The 18,065-nt window shown below is 39.8% G+C and overlaps 1 protein-coding gene across 1 annotated transcript in view; it reads right to left on the reverse strand.

Annotated features, from left to right (window-relative positions):
• Window positions 1-3,225: 3,225 nt before the first annotated feature.
• The window catches only part of INTS7 (integrator complex subunit 7), a 70,167-nt gene continuing 55,327 nt past the window's right edge, over window positions 3,226-18,065 (reverse strand). The window contains exons 17-20 of the mRNA XM_006163703.3: window positions 16,010-16,142; window positions 8,993-9,091; window positions 6,444-6,629; window positions 3,226-3,837 (exon numbers count right to left, since the gene is read on the reverse strand). Of these exons, the coding sequence (XP_006163765.1) occupies window positions 3,550-3,837; window positions 6,444-6,629; window positions 8,993-9,091; window positions 16,010-16,142 (706 nt within the window). The 3' untranslated portion in view covers window positions 3,226-3,549. The remainder of the gene's footprint in view (window positions 3,838-6,443; window positions 6,630-8,992; window positions 9,092-16,009; window positions 16,143-18,065) is intronic.

Here is an 18,065-nt window from a genome sequence, read left to right on the forward strand (position 1 = left end):
ACTAAGCACTGAGAAAAATTAGTCCTGCCTTCCTAGATTCAACCAGCCAGTGTCCTTTATTGTCTGTTTCTAAATTCAGGAAACATCCTTACTTCATAGTTAGTATGCATGTCTTTCTAGTCCATCTCTTAAGTATTTCTTTTGCTTTTATTGATAATTTCTTTTTTTTTTTTATTGCCAAAGGGCATGCACACTCATCACAGAAAAAGAAACAGAAAAAGCATCCCCACCTCATGCAATGGGGCATAGTCACTTTGTAATCCTTTTTCTTCCACTTTCCATTCTGTCAGGATTTTGGACACACATGTACACATGTCTGGCATGTTTCTCAAGCTGCTGGGGCCAGCATTCAGACTACAGTTGGCCACAGGGAATCTGGCTCCTCATGTACTACATTTAACCCTTGTACTATAAAGCCAGCCCTTCTGAGTATTTTTCTTTTCCTGTTATTGCAATCTTGAAATTATAAACACAGACAGTTTCCTCCCACCCAAATAACTACTTTATAGTTCATGCCAAAAATGCAGTTAATATTATAACAAATAAATAAGCATTCTAATCCTAAACCTAATTAATGGACATACTGAAATAATTTAGTCTTTTTTTGTTTCATAGAGTTTTTATTTGCTGAACTATTTGGATTGAATGATTCCTTTTCATGTTTGTGTCAGGGATCCTGTAGAACATCAAGTCAGAGTTCCTAATTACAGCTATCTTTTAAGTTCCTAATTAAAACTTATCTTTTAAGAATATAAAACTGGGGGGCTGGCAGGTGGCATGGTAATTGAGGCACTGAACTCCCATGTGACTGACCACAGTTAAAGTCCCGAACCTAGTGGCTTAAAAATTAAGAAAAGAAAAAAGGAAAAAAAGAAAAAAAAAAAAAAAAGGGAAGGTTTCAAAGGGAACTGGTGACTTATATAAGATCTGCTTCTTTTTCTACAAAATTCTACCTTGAAACAATACAAGCCTAAATATTCTCATTATAAATTTTCACCCTGAAAATAGTCACTTTAAAAAAACATCTTTCCCAATATAAGATTTTTTTTTTTTTTGTCTTTAGACTTTCAGTCACCTTGCAACAAAATTCTAGATTACAGTCAAGAAATCTAGTTAGGGGCCCAGCAGATGGCAAAGTGCTTAAGGTGTTGGCACTCCCACATGGACTACTGCAATTCAAGCCCCAGACCTGGTGGCTTGAAAAATCATGCCAGGCAAGTGTGTGCACACCCAAAATCCCAAGAGGAGAATGGAGGAGAAGGGACTGTGGCATGGCCATCCCCTGGAGAGGGGGGAGTTGTTCACTTTTCTTCTCACTGTCTCTCTCTGGTGATCGCACTTGCACTGTGGCAAAAATCTTTAAGAAAAGAAAAGAAATCCAGTCAAGGGCTAGCTAGTGGCATGGTAGTCAAGATGGATGGATCTCATATGGCCAGCTATGCGGTTCAAGTCCTAGACCTGGTGGCTTAAGAAATTCAAGGCAGGTGTGTGTGCCTGAAATCCCAAAAGAAGTGGAGAAGGGACTGCATCATGACAACTCCCCATGGTGGTGATGGGGGGGCTTTCTCTCAGAATCTCCAGCCCCACAAACATACTACCTGTTAGTAAATTTAAAATAAACAAAACACAAACTAGTCTAATTCAGTTTTAAGGAAATTAAAGAAACTAAGTTTAAGAGCGATAAAGTGACTTGCCCCAGGTCACAGAGTTAATTCAAAGAGCCCTAGGCTTTCTGATTCAGCTCTTTTCACACCTAGTGAAGGACAAGAGATTCTACACATGTCCCTCACACCTCCTTGGCAATTTTTTCCTCCTAAGGCATATATGTTCCTAGGTGCTGACAGGACTGTGCCAATGGTACACTACGGACTAGACCATGTTTATAAATGGGTGTCCCCATGGGAGTGGACATGGTAGATTTGTACACAGTTTATCACACAGTGGCCGTAGCAGCAGAAAGTGCTGTGCTGTGGCAACAGCTCATGAAGCTAAGCAAGCAATCCTGGAGGGACCCTGAGCTGCCAACCACTTCACACTCCTGAAGTCCCATGACGTCAAAAAACAAAAAATCCTAATTTTAAAATGCCATCCCTTTGAACAATGTTTATTTTTAAGAGAAAAGGGCAAAACACAAGCAAAGAAATTGGGAAATTTATTAAAAAGAAAAAAAAGAGAGAGAGAAAGTTCCAGGGAATGCACCCTGCTTCACCTTAGGAGCTGTATCCATCCAGCACAAATGCCTGTTATCACCCGTATCTGGAATTCTCTGATTCCTGATGTTTGGAAATCACAATCCTTCTAACTGATCCTAAAGCAAGAGGCAGTTAAATTATACCTTATACACTATGTTAAGATAATAAAACATACCGTTATACTTTATAATGGTTTTCAACCAGTTCTGAAGAAGAAAAAAAGAGGTGTTCCCTGAGCATCCCAAATAATTGAGGTTGTGCTGTTACTATAGAGACTGCTCTTGATAGAGCAGTCGAACATGACTTATCTCATTAGACAGAAACCAAACCAAAGATCTGCCCACTCTAACTTAAAATATTAAGGTATTAGATATGAGTGACGTTTTCACTTTCAGAGACAATATAAAAAAGTCCATTAGGGAACCAGCAGTTAGCGTAATGGCTATGTTGCTGGACTCCCACGTAGTCGACCACGATTCGCGTCCTGGACCCGGTGGCTTAAAACCCACCGCTGGGCGCGTATGCGCCCAAGATCCCGAGAGGAGAATGGAGGAGAAGGGATTGCAGCGTGGCTATCCCCTCTGGGGGGTGATTTCTCACTTTCTGTCTCTGTCTCGGTCTGTCTGTCTGGCGAGCGCAGGCACCCTATAATGAAAAACCTCTCAAAAAGTCCATTACACATAGTCTCACACACACTAGAAAAAAAAAAACCAAAACATTATTAATCTCCAGTTTCTTAGTGTAATTGCTAGATGCTCTTTGGGTCAATTAAACACTAAAACAATAAATTAAGATTGCTTTAGCACTGGAAGAGATAGGTAAGTGGTGAAATGATACGGTGGGATGTTTTCATCTGTCTGGACTGTAGGCCCTGACAATCCAGCAGGCTACATGCTGCAGGGGCTGCTTTCAAGCCCATCTACAAAAGGACTCAGTTTCTACGACCATAAACAAACCCTGCACCTTCCAGGCATAACTTCCCAATGCCTATGACAGAATCCCAGGTCTTTTTTAAGCAGCAAATGAAATAATCTGCAAGAGAAGCAGTCAAATTTACTAGTTCAATGATCCAAATATGTGACTAGTTTTGAAAGAAAAAGCTTAGCAACAGAAAAAAAATAATAAAACAGTGAAAATGTTAAATATGATATAAAGGACTTGGTTTAGGAAGAACTAAGAACAAAGTCTTTCTGCCTGGGAACCTAATTATTTCTAACTAAATTCTAAAAAAAAGCCCCCCCCCCCATTTTCTGGAATATTACATTGCAGAGATCAATGAATAAATGAACACCACATTATAACTTTGATACTTAATCCACATGAAAAGGCAGACCATTTCTGCCAATTTGACCCATGGTTAAAACCTTGTGTAGGCATTTCGCTGTTGCTGCTGTTGTAATGGTTGCTGGGCTTGCTGCTGCTGTAGGCGAATTTGCTGGGAATAAGGATCTTCCAGGGATTTTACAAATATGGTAGTTCTGGGACCAGTCTTCCATACAATACCATTGGCATCTTTCACTGACGATTCCACAGTAATGTTGTGTGTTCCGAGGATGGCAAAGTTCAACAGAAACTGAGTGCTGAAGTAATCATTATGAGGCTCAACCCTCTGCTCCATCTCATTAGTCATATTGTCAATGGGTATCTGGAATGAAAGAATAGTTAAATAGCAATAGTTAACACTGACTCTGCACTTAAATACGAACCAGACCTTGTTCTAAAGCTTCTTTAGTGCTTGCAAGCAAGTAAAATGTAAATATAATCATCCTTGCTTTACAGACAAGGAGGCCAAGACAGAGAGGTTAAGTAATTTCTCCAAGATCACAAGGCTCATGAGTGATGGGGAAAACTCAGGCAGGCTGTAACTCCAGAGCCTACGCTCCTAACAGGTGACACTACCTCCTCACTATCCTTAGGTAGAAAGAGCTCCCAGTCTTTTTCCACCCCTTTATATACTGGCTTCTCTCCCTTACTCAATCTCATCTCCAAATCCCCTTCTTTCTTTAGTCTATGAAGAGACAGTTTTAAGAAACCACTTGTTTCAGGGAGTTTATCTCTTTTTTAGACTAAAAAAGAACACTAAATTTAAGTTATGTTTTTACTCCCCTAGTTAAATCTGATTTTATATAATTAAGTAAAGTAATTGATTCCTTACTTTTTTAACCAACTACTTCAGAACCTGTATACTGTTTAGATTTATGGGATCATTCACTTATTCAGCCAGATACCCATGCCTCTGTCTTCCAAAGAACAGAATAAAATCCACCGGTACTGACAGGTACTTACCTGCACCTGAAGATGCAGCATGTCTAGAGACTGACTTATTCTGACAATGCATAAAAAGATAATATTAATGGGTATTTGACCAGATTGCTTTAAGTGTGTGTGCAATTCAGTAATTAATTATGTGAATGCTTCTATGAGTAGTTATCATTAGGTGAATTTTCCAGAGACATTTGTCTGTAACATCAATGAACTGAAATCGACAGCCAATTCAAGATTTTAGAGTGACATAAATTGTTTTTTCATCATTCACCAAAAAAAATTCCCTTGCTTCGTGTACTGTGGATAAACCACCAAGGAACTGGAAAGACGTATCCGAAGAAAGGCACACTTTATATTTGGAATGCTGGTACTCAGACACAGACTCAACATTCTAGCTCTGGGAACAATGTAAGTTTGATTTTTTGCTTTTTTATAAAAAGGAGTCTCACCATGTCATGATCCTCCTATTTCAGCCTCTCAAGTCATTATTATTATAGGCACATGCCGCCATGCCTGGACTTCAGGTTAGACTGGGAATTGAACCCAGAATTCCCTGGGTGGTCCCAGCCTGCAGAGCAATAGTGTTTTAGCAGTATGCTGATAAAAGCAGCTGGACCTAAGTCTGATTTTGGTTAATGCCTACCTACTTCAAGACTTCTCAAGCATTATATCTGTAGGATTATACTCTTAAGGATCACTTTATCTCACCACTATATGTTAATGCTATGTACTTTATAATTATTATTTTTTTTTTGAGAGAGAGATTTTTGCTATAGGGTGCATGCACTTGCCAGAGAGATAGAGACAGGATTTTGAGTATTGCTGGGTCCGGGATTTGAACTGTGGTTGACGTGGGAGTGACTTAACCATTATGTCATTTGCTGGACCCACGGTGTACTTTTATTTCCCTCCCCCCTTTTTTTGGAGGTTTTCTCTATAGGGCGCGTGCGTTCGCCAGACAGACAGAGAGAGACATAGAGACAGAAAGCGAGAAATCACCCCCTGGGGGGGATGGCCACACCGCAATCCCTTCTCCTCCATTCTCCTCTCGGGATCTTGGGCACGCATGCACATGCGCCTGGTGTGAGTTTTAAGCCACCGGGTCTGGGACGTGAACTGCAGTTGACTACGTGGGAGTCCAGCGACATAGCCATTACGCTAACTGCTGGTTCCTGATGTACGTTTTTTTAATGTTAAAATTTACTTAAAATAGGGGCTAGGAAGTGCTGTGGTGGTTAAAGGTTCTAGATTCCATCTGGCTGGCCATGTGGTTTGCGTCTTGGACACCACAGTTTGAACATCACACCAGGTGAGTGTGCAAGGGTACCCAAAATCCTCAGAGGAGACCAGAGAAGGGACTCTGGAGTGGCCTTCCCCCAGGGGGTGATTTCTCACTTTCTCTCTTTTCTCTCTGTCTCTGTTGAGCATATGTGCCCTACAACAAAAAATCTTTTTTAAAAATTACTTAAAATAGAGAAAAATGTATGTATGGTGTGTGTGTGTGTGTGTGTGTCTGTGTAGGATACTCTTATTCTCTATTCCAGATGTTTCATTTTCTTCTATGTAGAGGGACCTTTCATTGGATTAACTGCTGGCCTCTAGGGGAGGAGGCGAGTCTTACTGATTATTAGATTTCAGGGGAAGAACCAGGCATGGGGAGTGAAAATTCAATTCAAAGGTATAATACTAGGACATCCTTGCTACCAAGCACCTAAGTTAGGCACTCCTAGAGCTCTCACAGTGATACAAGTCCCATCTCGAGCTCTGTTTGCCTGGGTGTTTTGTCCCTCTATTAACTGGTTCATGTGGGGAAGAGAAGTGTTGTTTATCAGTCCCTTGAACTCTCAATATGTGCTTTTAACCCTATGGTCATATGATCCCTTTGGAGGGGTAACTGTAATCTCACCCATAAAAAAAAACACTGGAAAACTTTCATCAATGAGTTGATAAAATCTGCATTCTAATTCTGCCTCTTCTCTAAATTACCTTGTAGTCTTGTCCGGATTTACTCTGTAGGGTAGAAGAAACATTCAGACAGACCGACTGGATTTTGCGAAAGAGTCCTGGTTTGGATCCATGCTGAACCACTCCCTCCACCTTTAGTGCCAGCTGCTGGTTGTTCTGCACAGCGATGGGCTCCGCAGGGTTCCGGGGAGAAGGTGACAGAGCAAGCTGGAATGATGACATAAAATAAATGCCAACAACCAAGAGCACGCTTCCTTCCAACAAACTGGTCTGTCCTAATCACTGGTTATAGGTTAACATGTTTGCACACCCCCTCCCACCTGCTCCATGACTTGACTAGGCTGGCTGGGAAAAGCATATAGACAGACCTTTAAAGTTAAGTGTCCTTATTCCTAATGCCTCCTAAATGGTGCTATGGTTTTCACCCCAAACCTCCGTTCTAGTGGAAGGTAACAGGATTAGAGAATAATGAAGGCACTATGCTCCCCATTTTTGTGGTAAGGTATTTCTCTGACAATGAATTACTCTATGCAGGGAATGCATTTAGTACATCTTGTTTTCAGCTGTCATCTGGTTGATTTTAGGCACTTTTAAACAGGCTAACTCAAATACAAATGAACTTAAAATTCTAGGATTACTTACATAATGAAGTCACTATGGTAAAAAAATAAAAGTCAATTTTCATGAATAAGCCATATGATATTTTTAACCTCTCATTAAAATACATTTTATTTAAAATGTATTAAAATCTCAAATATGCTTCCATTACAGAAAGTTCAAGTATGCCAAATGAAAAAAGGGGAAAAAAACGTGGTCTTTTTGATGTCATTGAGCCACTGAATTAATTGACTCGAATATATTCTACCTTAGGACTTCTTATCTACATAATTTTCCTTACTATTCAGGTCATTTCAAAATGGAATGTGCTGTTATTTGCAATCAAAAGCATCTAATTGGATGCACGAGTTCACCAACCACATTAACTGACAGGGATAATCAGTGATAATTTTCCTCCTTTCCCTTCTTAGAATCAAAAGTAGCTTTTGAATTTTGAATGACTTAAATATTTTAAAATACCCAGCAGCCTCTGTGGCCTAGTGGTTAAGGAAGCTATATCCCATATGGCTAACCAACTAGTTCAAGTCCTGGCCCTGGAAGCTTGGGAAACACTCTGGGTACATGTGTGTGTGTATCTAAATCTTGACAGGGTGGGGAAACTTTGGAGAAGGGACTGCATCATAACCTCACCCTACTCTGGGGTGCTTTCTCCTTCTTCTCTATCTCTGGTGACTATACACACCCTCTAGCAAATAAAATAAAAATATTTTAAGAATATTAACTTTACTCACTGACTAGCTTTAAAAAACACACACACACATTTACTTCATTTTATTTAGTCATTCATTTATTTTAATTTGACCAGAGAGAGAAAGAGAGGGAAAGTGAGAGAGCAACTCACCAGGTCCAGGACTCTAATTGTGGTCAGTCAAGTGGGAATGTCTAGCGCCTTAACTACTACGCCACCTGCTGGTCCTGATCAGCTCTTTTTTTTAAAAAAAAAGTTATCTGAAGGCAAAAGTGCTTTGGAGATAGTACCAGTGATATTTTACTGGACTGGATTCATTTTAAGTTGGGTTGGAACAGGATGATAGGGCTAGACTCAGCTCAATTAACCTTGTAGGCTACTATGATGAAAACCAGTAATCTATTCTCGGAGGTAACAGACAAGGGACAGAGCTCCTGTTACCCAAATGCCTACCCTAACAGCATTTAGCATTAATAGTTAACGTGCATATTCTATGGCAAAATTAAAAAAAAAAATCATGGAGAGGAAAAGCTAGGTGGTATGGTGACTAATGGTGATTAAGGTAGTTGGGTCTCACATGGCCAATTGCATGGTTTAATTCCTGGACTTGGCGGTTTGAATAACATGCCAGGTACATATGTGTGGCATGCCTAAAATTCCAAGAGGAAATTTAATTACCAAATCCTATTCCCTTCACCAAACCATATATATATGTATGTATATAGATATGTATATACATACATATATATATGTATATATATATATATATATATAGGCGTGAGTTTCAAGCTGCTGGGTCTGGGACTTGAACTGCGGTCAACTATGTGGTAGTCCAGCATGTAACCATTACATCATCTGTTGGTCCCTCACCAAACCATTTACTAAAGGGAAGAAAGGCATATAACTAAAAGCTATTTAATTTTATCAAAACCGAAGGTAAGATAATGAAGTGTAGCTATGTCCCACTTAATTTTCAAATGACAGCTGGCTTTTTTTTTTGAAAGAATTACTTTTTATTTAACTTTGTTTGTTTGTTTATCTATCTATGTATCTATGTATCTATCTATCTATCTATTTTAACCTGACCAGAGAGGGAGAGAAGGAGGGAGAGAGAGAGAAAGTGAGAAAGCAAGCCACCAGGTCTGGGATTCGAAATGTAGTTGGCCATGTGGGAGTCCAGTGCCCTTAACCACCACACGGACCTGCTGGCCCCCAACAGCTGGTTTTTTAATCTATGTTAACTACGGTATTCTTCCCACATTACCTTGATGCTGGTAGACTGTAGTTTCTGGAAAAAATACCTTTGAAATGAAAGGGGAACTTTCAGTAAAGCAATGATGGCGTTGCAGAGGCATGCTGTATGCTGGGGAGAGAAAAAGAAACTAAGTCAAATGGAAATACCATTTCATATGTCATCAATAAATAGTATATTCGGGAAGACACTTAAAACTACAAATGCTCATATGCTTAATAACAAAAGTACACAAAAACCAGAAAATTAGGCACAACATCCAGGAACTGTATCTACATTCGAATCATTCATGTCAAGGAGTACAATAACAAATTTTACTTTATTTTGAAAAATATTCAAAAAAAAAAAAAAAAAAAGACAGAAGGGAGAAAATTCATATTCCTTGAGGGCTACGCAATGGGAGAATTTTGTACTTCTATAAAGCTCAGCACTACTAGACACATTATATAATTAATTTAGATACTAAAATACAGAGTAACTAGTGTATGGCAGACTGGTAAAAGAGTATGGTAAGGAAGCCAGAGCAGTACACAGGCATCTAAGGCCTGACCAGATTCCACCAGTTTTAAGCCGGCTCATTCCTTCATCCCATATGCACTAAATGGCTTCTCTGTCTCTTTGGTCATGAGTCTCCAGAGTGAGAAATGGTGGAAACTTACTAGAATCCAGATTAAGGATGAAACCATAGTTCACCTCTCTGAAATTCTGAAATGTTCATAAAATACCCTGTTTATAAAATCTGTTTTACATATTTAACAGAATTTTAAAAATCCCAGTATTGGGACCAGCAGGTGGCATGGTGGTTAAGGCGCTGGACTCCCACGTAGCTGCCTGTGGCTCAAATCCCAGACCTGGTGGCTTGCTCTCTCTCTCCTCCTCTCTCTCTGTCTTTCTCTAGTGAGTGCACGTGCCCTGTGGAAAATTAAAATAATTATACTACTACTAAATATAATTAAATAAATAATTCTCTTTCTTTTTTGGAGAGGTTTTTGCTATAGGGCATGTGCACTTGCCAGAAAGACACAGAGAGACAGAAAGTGAGAAATCATCTCCTGTGGGGATGGCCACGCTGTAATCCCTTCTCCTCCATTTTCCTCTCAGGATCTTGGACACGCATGCACCTGGTGTGAGTTTAAGCCACTGGGTCTGGGACTCAAATTGCGGTTGACTAAATGGGAGTCTGGCGACATAGCCATTACGCTAACTGCTGGTCCCAATAAATAATTATTAAAAACAAACAAAAAAACCCCCAGCAAGTCACACAATCAGAATTGAAAGAGGTCACAAATTCATTAGGAATTAAAGGATATTTTAAAGATTATCCAGTCAAATCCTTAATTTTACTCATTTGCAGGTCAGATTAAGTAACGGAACATCTGGGACTAGAACCTAGGTTATCTGACTCCATTAACATGTAAACTTAGAAAAAAATTAAAGACTCATCAGAGCCTTTACGACTGAGTGGCAAGATCCTCTCTTCAGTCTATTCCTGTCTTGATGGCTGCCCAGGAAGGCACCACAAGTTGAAAACTACTGTACTATAAAGTAAGACAACTGTCCTGAGCACTTTCTTTCAAGCAGTGCTCAGGACTTTCTTTCAACTAAATGCCATGCTGTAAACATTTGTAAAAAGCAGAGTGTTAAGGCTAAAAGTCAGAAAAAATCCATTTGTTATTGGTTTTAGGCAGTTGAAAATCTTCTATCAAACTCATAGCACCAAATGCCAGGTCTTTTATGTGCGGTAACCACACAACACAGATGTAAAGACACCAGTTACATTTTTTCAGGTTGACTGCTAAAGCAGCACTCTTCACCTTCCTGCAACGGGAACCTGGGAAGCATTTGCAAGAATATCTTACCTGTGTGGAACTTTCGATGCCACAACAGTTTAAGGAGAGAAACATCTTTAAAGGGTGGACTTAGAGAACCATAAGAGACTTTAGGCTATTTTCGGGCAGAAAGCCACCAGTCTGCTTTTTAAAAGAATGAATGTGGATTTTGCAATCCCACCATTGGGAAAGCATGGAATGCCTCTGAAGTGGCTAGCCCCTTGGGCACAGCTCCACAGGTGTGTTAGTAGCAGATTTCATTTAAGTTACATGACACTATATATCATGATTAGTGGACTAACACTTTTTTTCTTTTCTTTTTTTTTTTCAATTTGCCAGAGAGTGCTTGTGCTTGCCAGAGAGAATGAGAAGAGACAGAAAGAGAGAAGGCACTCTCCATAGGGTATGGTCACTCCACAATCACTTTTCTTCCACTTTCCCCTCCTTTCAGGATTTTGGGCCTGCATGCACATGGCTTTCCAGGCTACCAGGTCCAAGACTCAAACCACGTGATCAGCTATGTGGAATCCAGCCACCTTGACTGCCAGGCTATGGGCACTAACACTCTTAATTGCCAAATCTAAGAAATATTTTTCAGTCTTGGTATTTTCTGACACCTGATAAATACTCTTCTTTCATACAATTCCACTAAATGGCCCTGATCCTCACTTTTTCCTTTTCCCATTTTCCCCAAGATCCTCCTTCTCTCTCTCTCTTTTTTAAATTTGCTATATGGCATGTACACTCTTCTTTTTTGCTACATGGCATGTGCACTCATTGGAGAGAGAAAGAGAGAGGGAGAGAGAAAGGAAGTAAGAATGCACCTGCTTGGGAGATGGCCATACCATAATCCCTTCTCCTCCAGCTCCTCTCAGGGTTTGGGCGTGTGTGCGTGTGCGCACACGCAGATTTCATTTAAGTTACATGACACTATATATCATGATTAGTGGACTAACACTTTTTTCCTTTTCTTTTTGTTTTTCAATTTGCCAGAGAGTGCTTGTGCTTGCCAGAGAGAATGAGAAGAGACAGAAAGAGAGAAGGCACTCTCCATAGGGTATGGTCACTCCACAATCACTTTTCTTCCACTTTCCCCTCCTTTCAGGATTTTGGGCCTGCATGCACATGGCTTTCCAGGCTACCAGGTCCAAGACTCAAACCACGTGATCAGCTATGTGGAATCCAGCCACCTTGACTGCCAGGCTATGGGCACTAACACTCTTAATTGCCAAATCTAAGAAATATTTTTCAGTCTTGGTATTTTCTGACACCTGATAAATACTCTTCTTTCATACAATTCCACTAAATGGCCCTGATCCTCACTTTTTCCTTTTCCCATTTTCCCCAAGATCCTCCTTCTCTCTCTCTCTTTTTTAAATTTGCTATATGGCATGTACACTCTTCTTTTTTGCTACATGGCATGTGCACTCATTGGAGAGAGAAAGAGAGAGGGAGAGAGAAAGGAAGTAAGAATGCACCTGCTTGGGAGATGGCCATACCATAATCCCTTCTCCTCCAGCTCCTCTCAGGGTTTGGGCGTGTGTGCGTGTGCGCACACACACCTGGCATGTTTTCAAGCCTTCAAGTCAGGGACTTGAACTGTGCAGCTGGCCATGTGAGATCCAGTTGCCTTAATTACCATGCTGCTGGTCGGCCCACCCAAGATCCTCCTTTGTGTGTTCCTTAAAGGTTGATGCTTTTCTTAATCGTCTTCTCTTTTCAATCCCTATGTTCTTCCTAGGCAATTCCCAAGGAATGATGCTCATGATGAGCTGACATGTATCCTAGCTCTTCTCTTTTTTTCCAACCCCACACTTACTATGAATTTGCCTACAAGACAATGACAGCCTTGAAAGAAAATTCTCATCTTCTTCTATTACCCTTGTATGATCTGTGTCTTGGTAAAATATCAACCACTCAGGGAACAGAAAGTGGAGTGGGAGTTAAGAAGCTGGACACTCCCAGATGGCTGACCATGGTTCGAGTCCTGGACCTAGTGGCTTGCTTTCTCACTTTCTCTCTCCCTCTCCCTCTATGTCTCTTTCTGGTCAAATTAAAATAAATAAATAAATAATAAAAAAAGATCAACCATTCAAGTTGGAAACCTGGAAATCATATCTCCCATCATCTTACATTTAATAATTTTTAAAAAGCCTTGAAAATACTGCCCCTAAAAATCTTTGATGTGTAGCCATTCTCATTTCTCCTGCCATCTTATTAATTAATCTGGCAGGAAGAATGCCCATTACTTTGGATTACTGAGAAAACCTCGTAGCCACTCTTCTTTCCTTTAATTTCATGCCATCCAAATTATTATCTGTTTTGCCTCTACATAAAATAAATTAAAATTACTAAAAATTTCCCCAGTGCCTACAAGATAAAGTCCAAGCTCCTTCATACTGTGGAGAAGCCTCTGGCACCTGGTCTCTGTCTCTCTCTCTCTCTCTGGCCTCATCTCTCTAGTCCCTAGCCTATATGTAAGACTGCAGTAACAACACAGAAGACACCATGCTACTTTACTCCTCTGCTTTTGAGTATGTTTTCTATGTGAGATTCCCCACTCCTCTTTATCTGTCTATAAAATTAATGTGCAAAGACATCTCCCTGAATAGCTCCCCTAAACCATGTTCCCGATTCTCGGACATGAATTACCTTTTTGTCTATGTCACTTCCTTGTACATAACTCTATTACTGTACAGTCACTGTATTATTACAGGTTTGCTTATAAAATCTTTCTTTGTTAGACTATAGACAACTTGATGGAAGAGCCTTTGTCTTTGTGATTTTGCTATTCCTAGGATCCCATAAATACTTGTTGAATTTGGGGGCTCAGAAAGTATCAAATAGAAAGGCATCTCAGCTCGCTGAGTACGTACCATGAGCAAGGCTCACCCTCTCTAGTTGAAAAAATTTATGGACGAGAAGGCATAACTGACATTAAATGGTGGCAGACATGTTCAAAGTATACTGCTGGGAATTGATCCATTAATGAACCTTTGATAGATGAATGTATGGAGATGGCAACTACTGGGCAACAGAATAATACTGGAATGGTGGTAATATGAGGAAACAGTATCATTATGTTAGAAGCCTTGGGATGAGTATAAATAATGGGTGTTCAATAGAAAAATCCATGGCCCCTCTCCAAGGGGTCTGGGTCTGTTTTACTATGATGTAAAAATCAGGTCATGTACATTTTCATAATAAACATTTTTGTTAAGTTAAAAAAAAAACCCAAAAGGTATCAAATCTATGAAATAAAATATGGAATGGGAAGAAAAGGACATTACCATTTATTAACCACTTCCTTATATGCTAGGCACTGCACTAGGCAATTGATATAGGTGACTTCATTTAAAGTTCGCAGTAATCCTATGAGATAGGTACTTTTCCTACTTCAAATAAGAGATTGTTAAGTCATTTGTCTAAAGTCAGAGCTGCTGAATGGCAGAGCCAGGATTTAAATCTGGTTCTGAATAAAGCTAGAGTTATTTTTTCTCCTGTGTCTTTTCCTGGACAGAAACTTCTAATTCTCTCCATTATATTCAGTGGATTCAGCTCCATCAAGAGCAAGTTACTGTTTAGTAGCTATTTAATTTCTTAGAAGGATATTAAAATAATCACCATCTCTCCTAGATGTATTTCCTACAAAGACAATCTTTATCATTTCCCTTAACACTAACAGCTAAGTCAATGCAGTTTATCAAACACAGTATGCCAAGGAAAGTATCCATCTTTCAGTCTAATTTAACTCTTTCTAGCTGAATTTCTTTTAAAACATCTGATAAAAGGCGAGAGTTTAAGAGCCAGAAGAGAGCTCTAGGGAATGTCAGTATCTAATGTGTGGGCAGAAGAAATGTTCTCTGAGGTGTGACTGGGTATTATGGACTAAGTATCTTGGACACACCCCAAGAATTCATATGTTAAAGGCCTACCTTCCAGTGAGATGAAATTTGGAGGTAGGGTCCCCATCAAAGGATTTATGTACTGAAAGAAGACAGGAAAGCCAAGAGCTCGCTTTCTATCTTTCCCTGCCGTGTGAGAACACAATTAGAAGACAGCTAACTGTGGCCAGAAAGAGGGCCTTCATCAGGAACTGAATTGGTTAGTACCCTGGCCCTCGACTGCCTAGCCTCTAGAACTGTGAGAGATAAACAGCTATTGTTTAAGCCGCCCAGTCTGTGGTATTCTGTGTATCACAGTCTGAGCTGAGACACTAGGGAGAGAGGGAGGAGAAAATCTGGGTGAGTGTGTCAGACTGTCTGAGAAGTCAAGGGAGAAGATTTAATAAAAAGTGAGTGCGTAACAGCAAAGGCAGCAGAGATTCAGTAGGCTAAAGGTCGACAAGTATACTAAAAGACATCTATGTCATTACCTGGAAGGACTGATTTACTGTCAGACAGCAAACCCAGTTATTTCTTTTTCAACTGGCCAGTGGTTCTCAACTCTAGAATGACAGAACCACCTGCAAGCTTTTAATACTAATGTCTGAGCCTCAATGCCAGAGATTCAGAGTCGGTTGGTCTGGTGTGGTGCCTGAACATGGATTAAAAAAAAAAAAATTCCAGAGTGATTCTTTTCTTTTTTTTATTCAACCAGAGTGATTCTTTTCTTTTTTTAAATTTATTTTTTAAATTAATTTATTTTTTTGAGAGGTTTTTGCTATAGGGCGCGTGCACTCATGAGAAAGACAGACAGAAAGCGAGAAATCACCCGCCTCCCAGGGGAGATGGCCACGCCACAATCCCTTTTCTTCCATTCTCCTCTTGGGATCTTGGGCACTCCTGCACACGCACCTGGCGTGAGTTTAAGCCACCAGGTCCAAGACTCGAACCACGGTCGACTACATGGGAGTCTAGTGACATAGCCATTAAGCTAACTGTTGGTCCCTCAACCAGAGTGATTCTAATGTGAAGTAAGGGTTGAGAACTATTGCAACAACATATATACATACACATATATATATACACACACACACATATATGTGTATATATACATACACACATATATACATACATATATACACACATACATACACATATATATATATATATACACACATACATATATATGCACATATGTTTTACAGATAAAGCACAGGCACAGACAAGTTAGCACGCTGAACTCACAGTTAGCTACTAGAGATGGATAGAAACCCACTTCTACGTAATAAAAATTTCAATAACACAATACCACGTACCATGTAAGAAACAGGAGTGTATTTCCGATTGAGTGATTCTACCTCCTCTAAGACATGATGATATACAGACATCATTCTTCTCTCATATTCACTATCTGCGTGGGCTGCTCCAGTAGATCCATATTCCTGGAAACTGAAATAACAATCAATGTCAATTAATCAAATAAAATGGTAATTATTTAATGCTTAGGTGTGTCAGGAATTTTCCATACATTCTTGTTTCATTTTTAAAATTATTATTCCTATTTACGAATGAGGACTAAGGCTTGGAGAGATTAATTTGCCTATAGTCATATAACTAGTAAATGGCAAACTGGAATTCAAACCCAGGATCTGACTTCAAATTATGTTTTTTTTCTTTTTTTTTTAAAGTTTTGTTGTAGGGCACGTATGCTTGTGGAGAGAGACAGACATACATAGATAAAAGTGAGAAATCACTCCCCGGGAGAATGGCCATGCAGCAATCCTTTCACTATTCTCCCTTGAGGATTTTGGGCACACATGCACAGGTGCCCGGTGTATTTTTGAAGCTGCATGGTCCAGAACTCAAATTGTGGAGTCGGCCAAATGGGACCCAGCACCTTAACCTCATGCCACCTGCTGGCCCAAATCATGTAAATCTTAACATTTTTTTCTTTTTTATGCCAGAGGGCAAATGCACACAAGAGGAGAGAATTGTGGTTGAGGGAGGGGAGGGGGGAAAGAGAGCGTGTGTGAATGCATACATACTCCCCAGTAGGGCCTAGACATGAACCTTGGTCAGCCTTGTGAGTTCTAGGTTCCTCTGCACAGTGATTAACTGCCATGCTGCAGGGCAGTCCCAAATGATCTAACTCTTGACTACTCTGGTTGTTAGGTGGCACGGAAGAAGTGGTTAGACCCTGATGCTGCCATAAGGCTGAAGAAACCTAAGACATTTGAAAAGGTAACTATAAATAGTCTGCAGGTAGGTGTCAAATTACTAATAAAGACACATAAGTAATAAATCAGAATATGAAGGGAGCAGAAAAACTTCATAAAAGAATGGTCCTGAACAAATCACTAGAAATGTAGGGTGGATAGATCTGGAAGATAAACAGTGACCAGAGAAATAGCACTTATCTAAGGCATGAAGATGACTAGCACACAGAGAATGCTGGGGAAAGTTTAACCTAGGTTTCCGCTTTCCTCTCTGCTTCAACTTCCTCAAACTTTGGAAAATATTTCTAAGTGAGAAAAGGCAAAATTCTTATGTTCAAACCAAACTTGTGAACATGTAATGTAGGTAATTTAAACAAGCTGTGCATGACACTTCCTATTTCCTACTATCCCTTTAACGTCTACTATGTGCAAAGCTCGAGTGGCTAGGTACTTCACACAGGTTATGTCATTTAATCTTCACAATCACTGAGTGAGATGAAATATAATCACAGAGCAAAGAGCAAACAATAAGGGATTCATGTACATTATCTGCCTGATTTCAAAGCTCTGTTTCCTGCTCCATAATGTACCTAAGTTCCATTAAGACAAGAACTGAACCCCATTTATAGGATGAACTTTAAGAAAAACTACAGTGGGCAAAGCAGCAGGCCCTCATCAGGAACTCAATTGGCTGGCACCCTGATACTGGGCTTCTCAGCCTCCAGAGTTCTGAGAAATAAATGTCTATTGTATAGCCACCCAATCTGCAGTATTCTGTTCTATCAGTCTGAACTGAGACACTGGAATGGTCAGGCAGGGGGGAGAAAATTTGGCTGAGTGTGTCAGTCTGTCCCTGACTGGTAAGTCAAGGCACCCTGATCCTGGACTTCCTAGTCTCGAGAAGTGTGAGAAATGAATTGTCTGTTGCTTCAGCTACCCAGTCTGTGGTGACATCAAACATATAAAGAAGTTAAAAGACTTTTATAAAGTGTCTTGTTAGTAAACTAATTGTAATTCTGATCACAGGCAATCATAGTTTTGCTTTTTCTCTATAAATTAGATTTGTTTTGTAGTATTTCATATAAATACTCCACCCAATATATATTTTTGTATATGGCATGAGGTAAGGTGAGGTCAAGACTTTTTTTTTTTTGCC

The sequence above is a fragment of the Tupaia chinensis genome, unplaced genomic scaffold (genome assembly GCF_000334495.1).
Source record: "Tupaia chinensis unplaced genomic scaffold, TupChi_1.0 Scaffold142846_1, whole genome shotgun sequence".
NCBI lineage: Eukaryota > Metazoa > Chordata > Mammalia > Scandentia > Tupaiidae > Tupaia > Tupaia belangeri.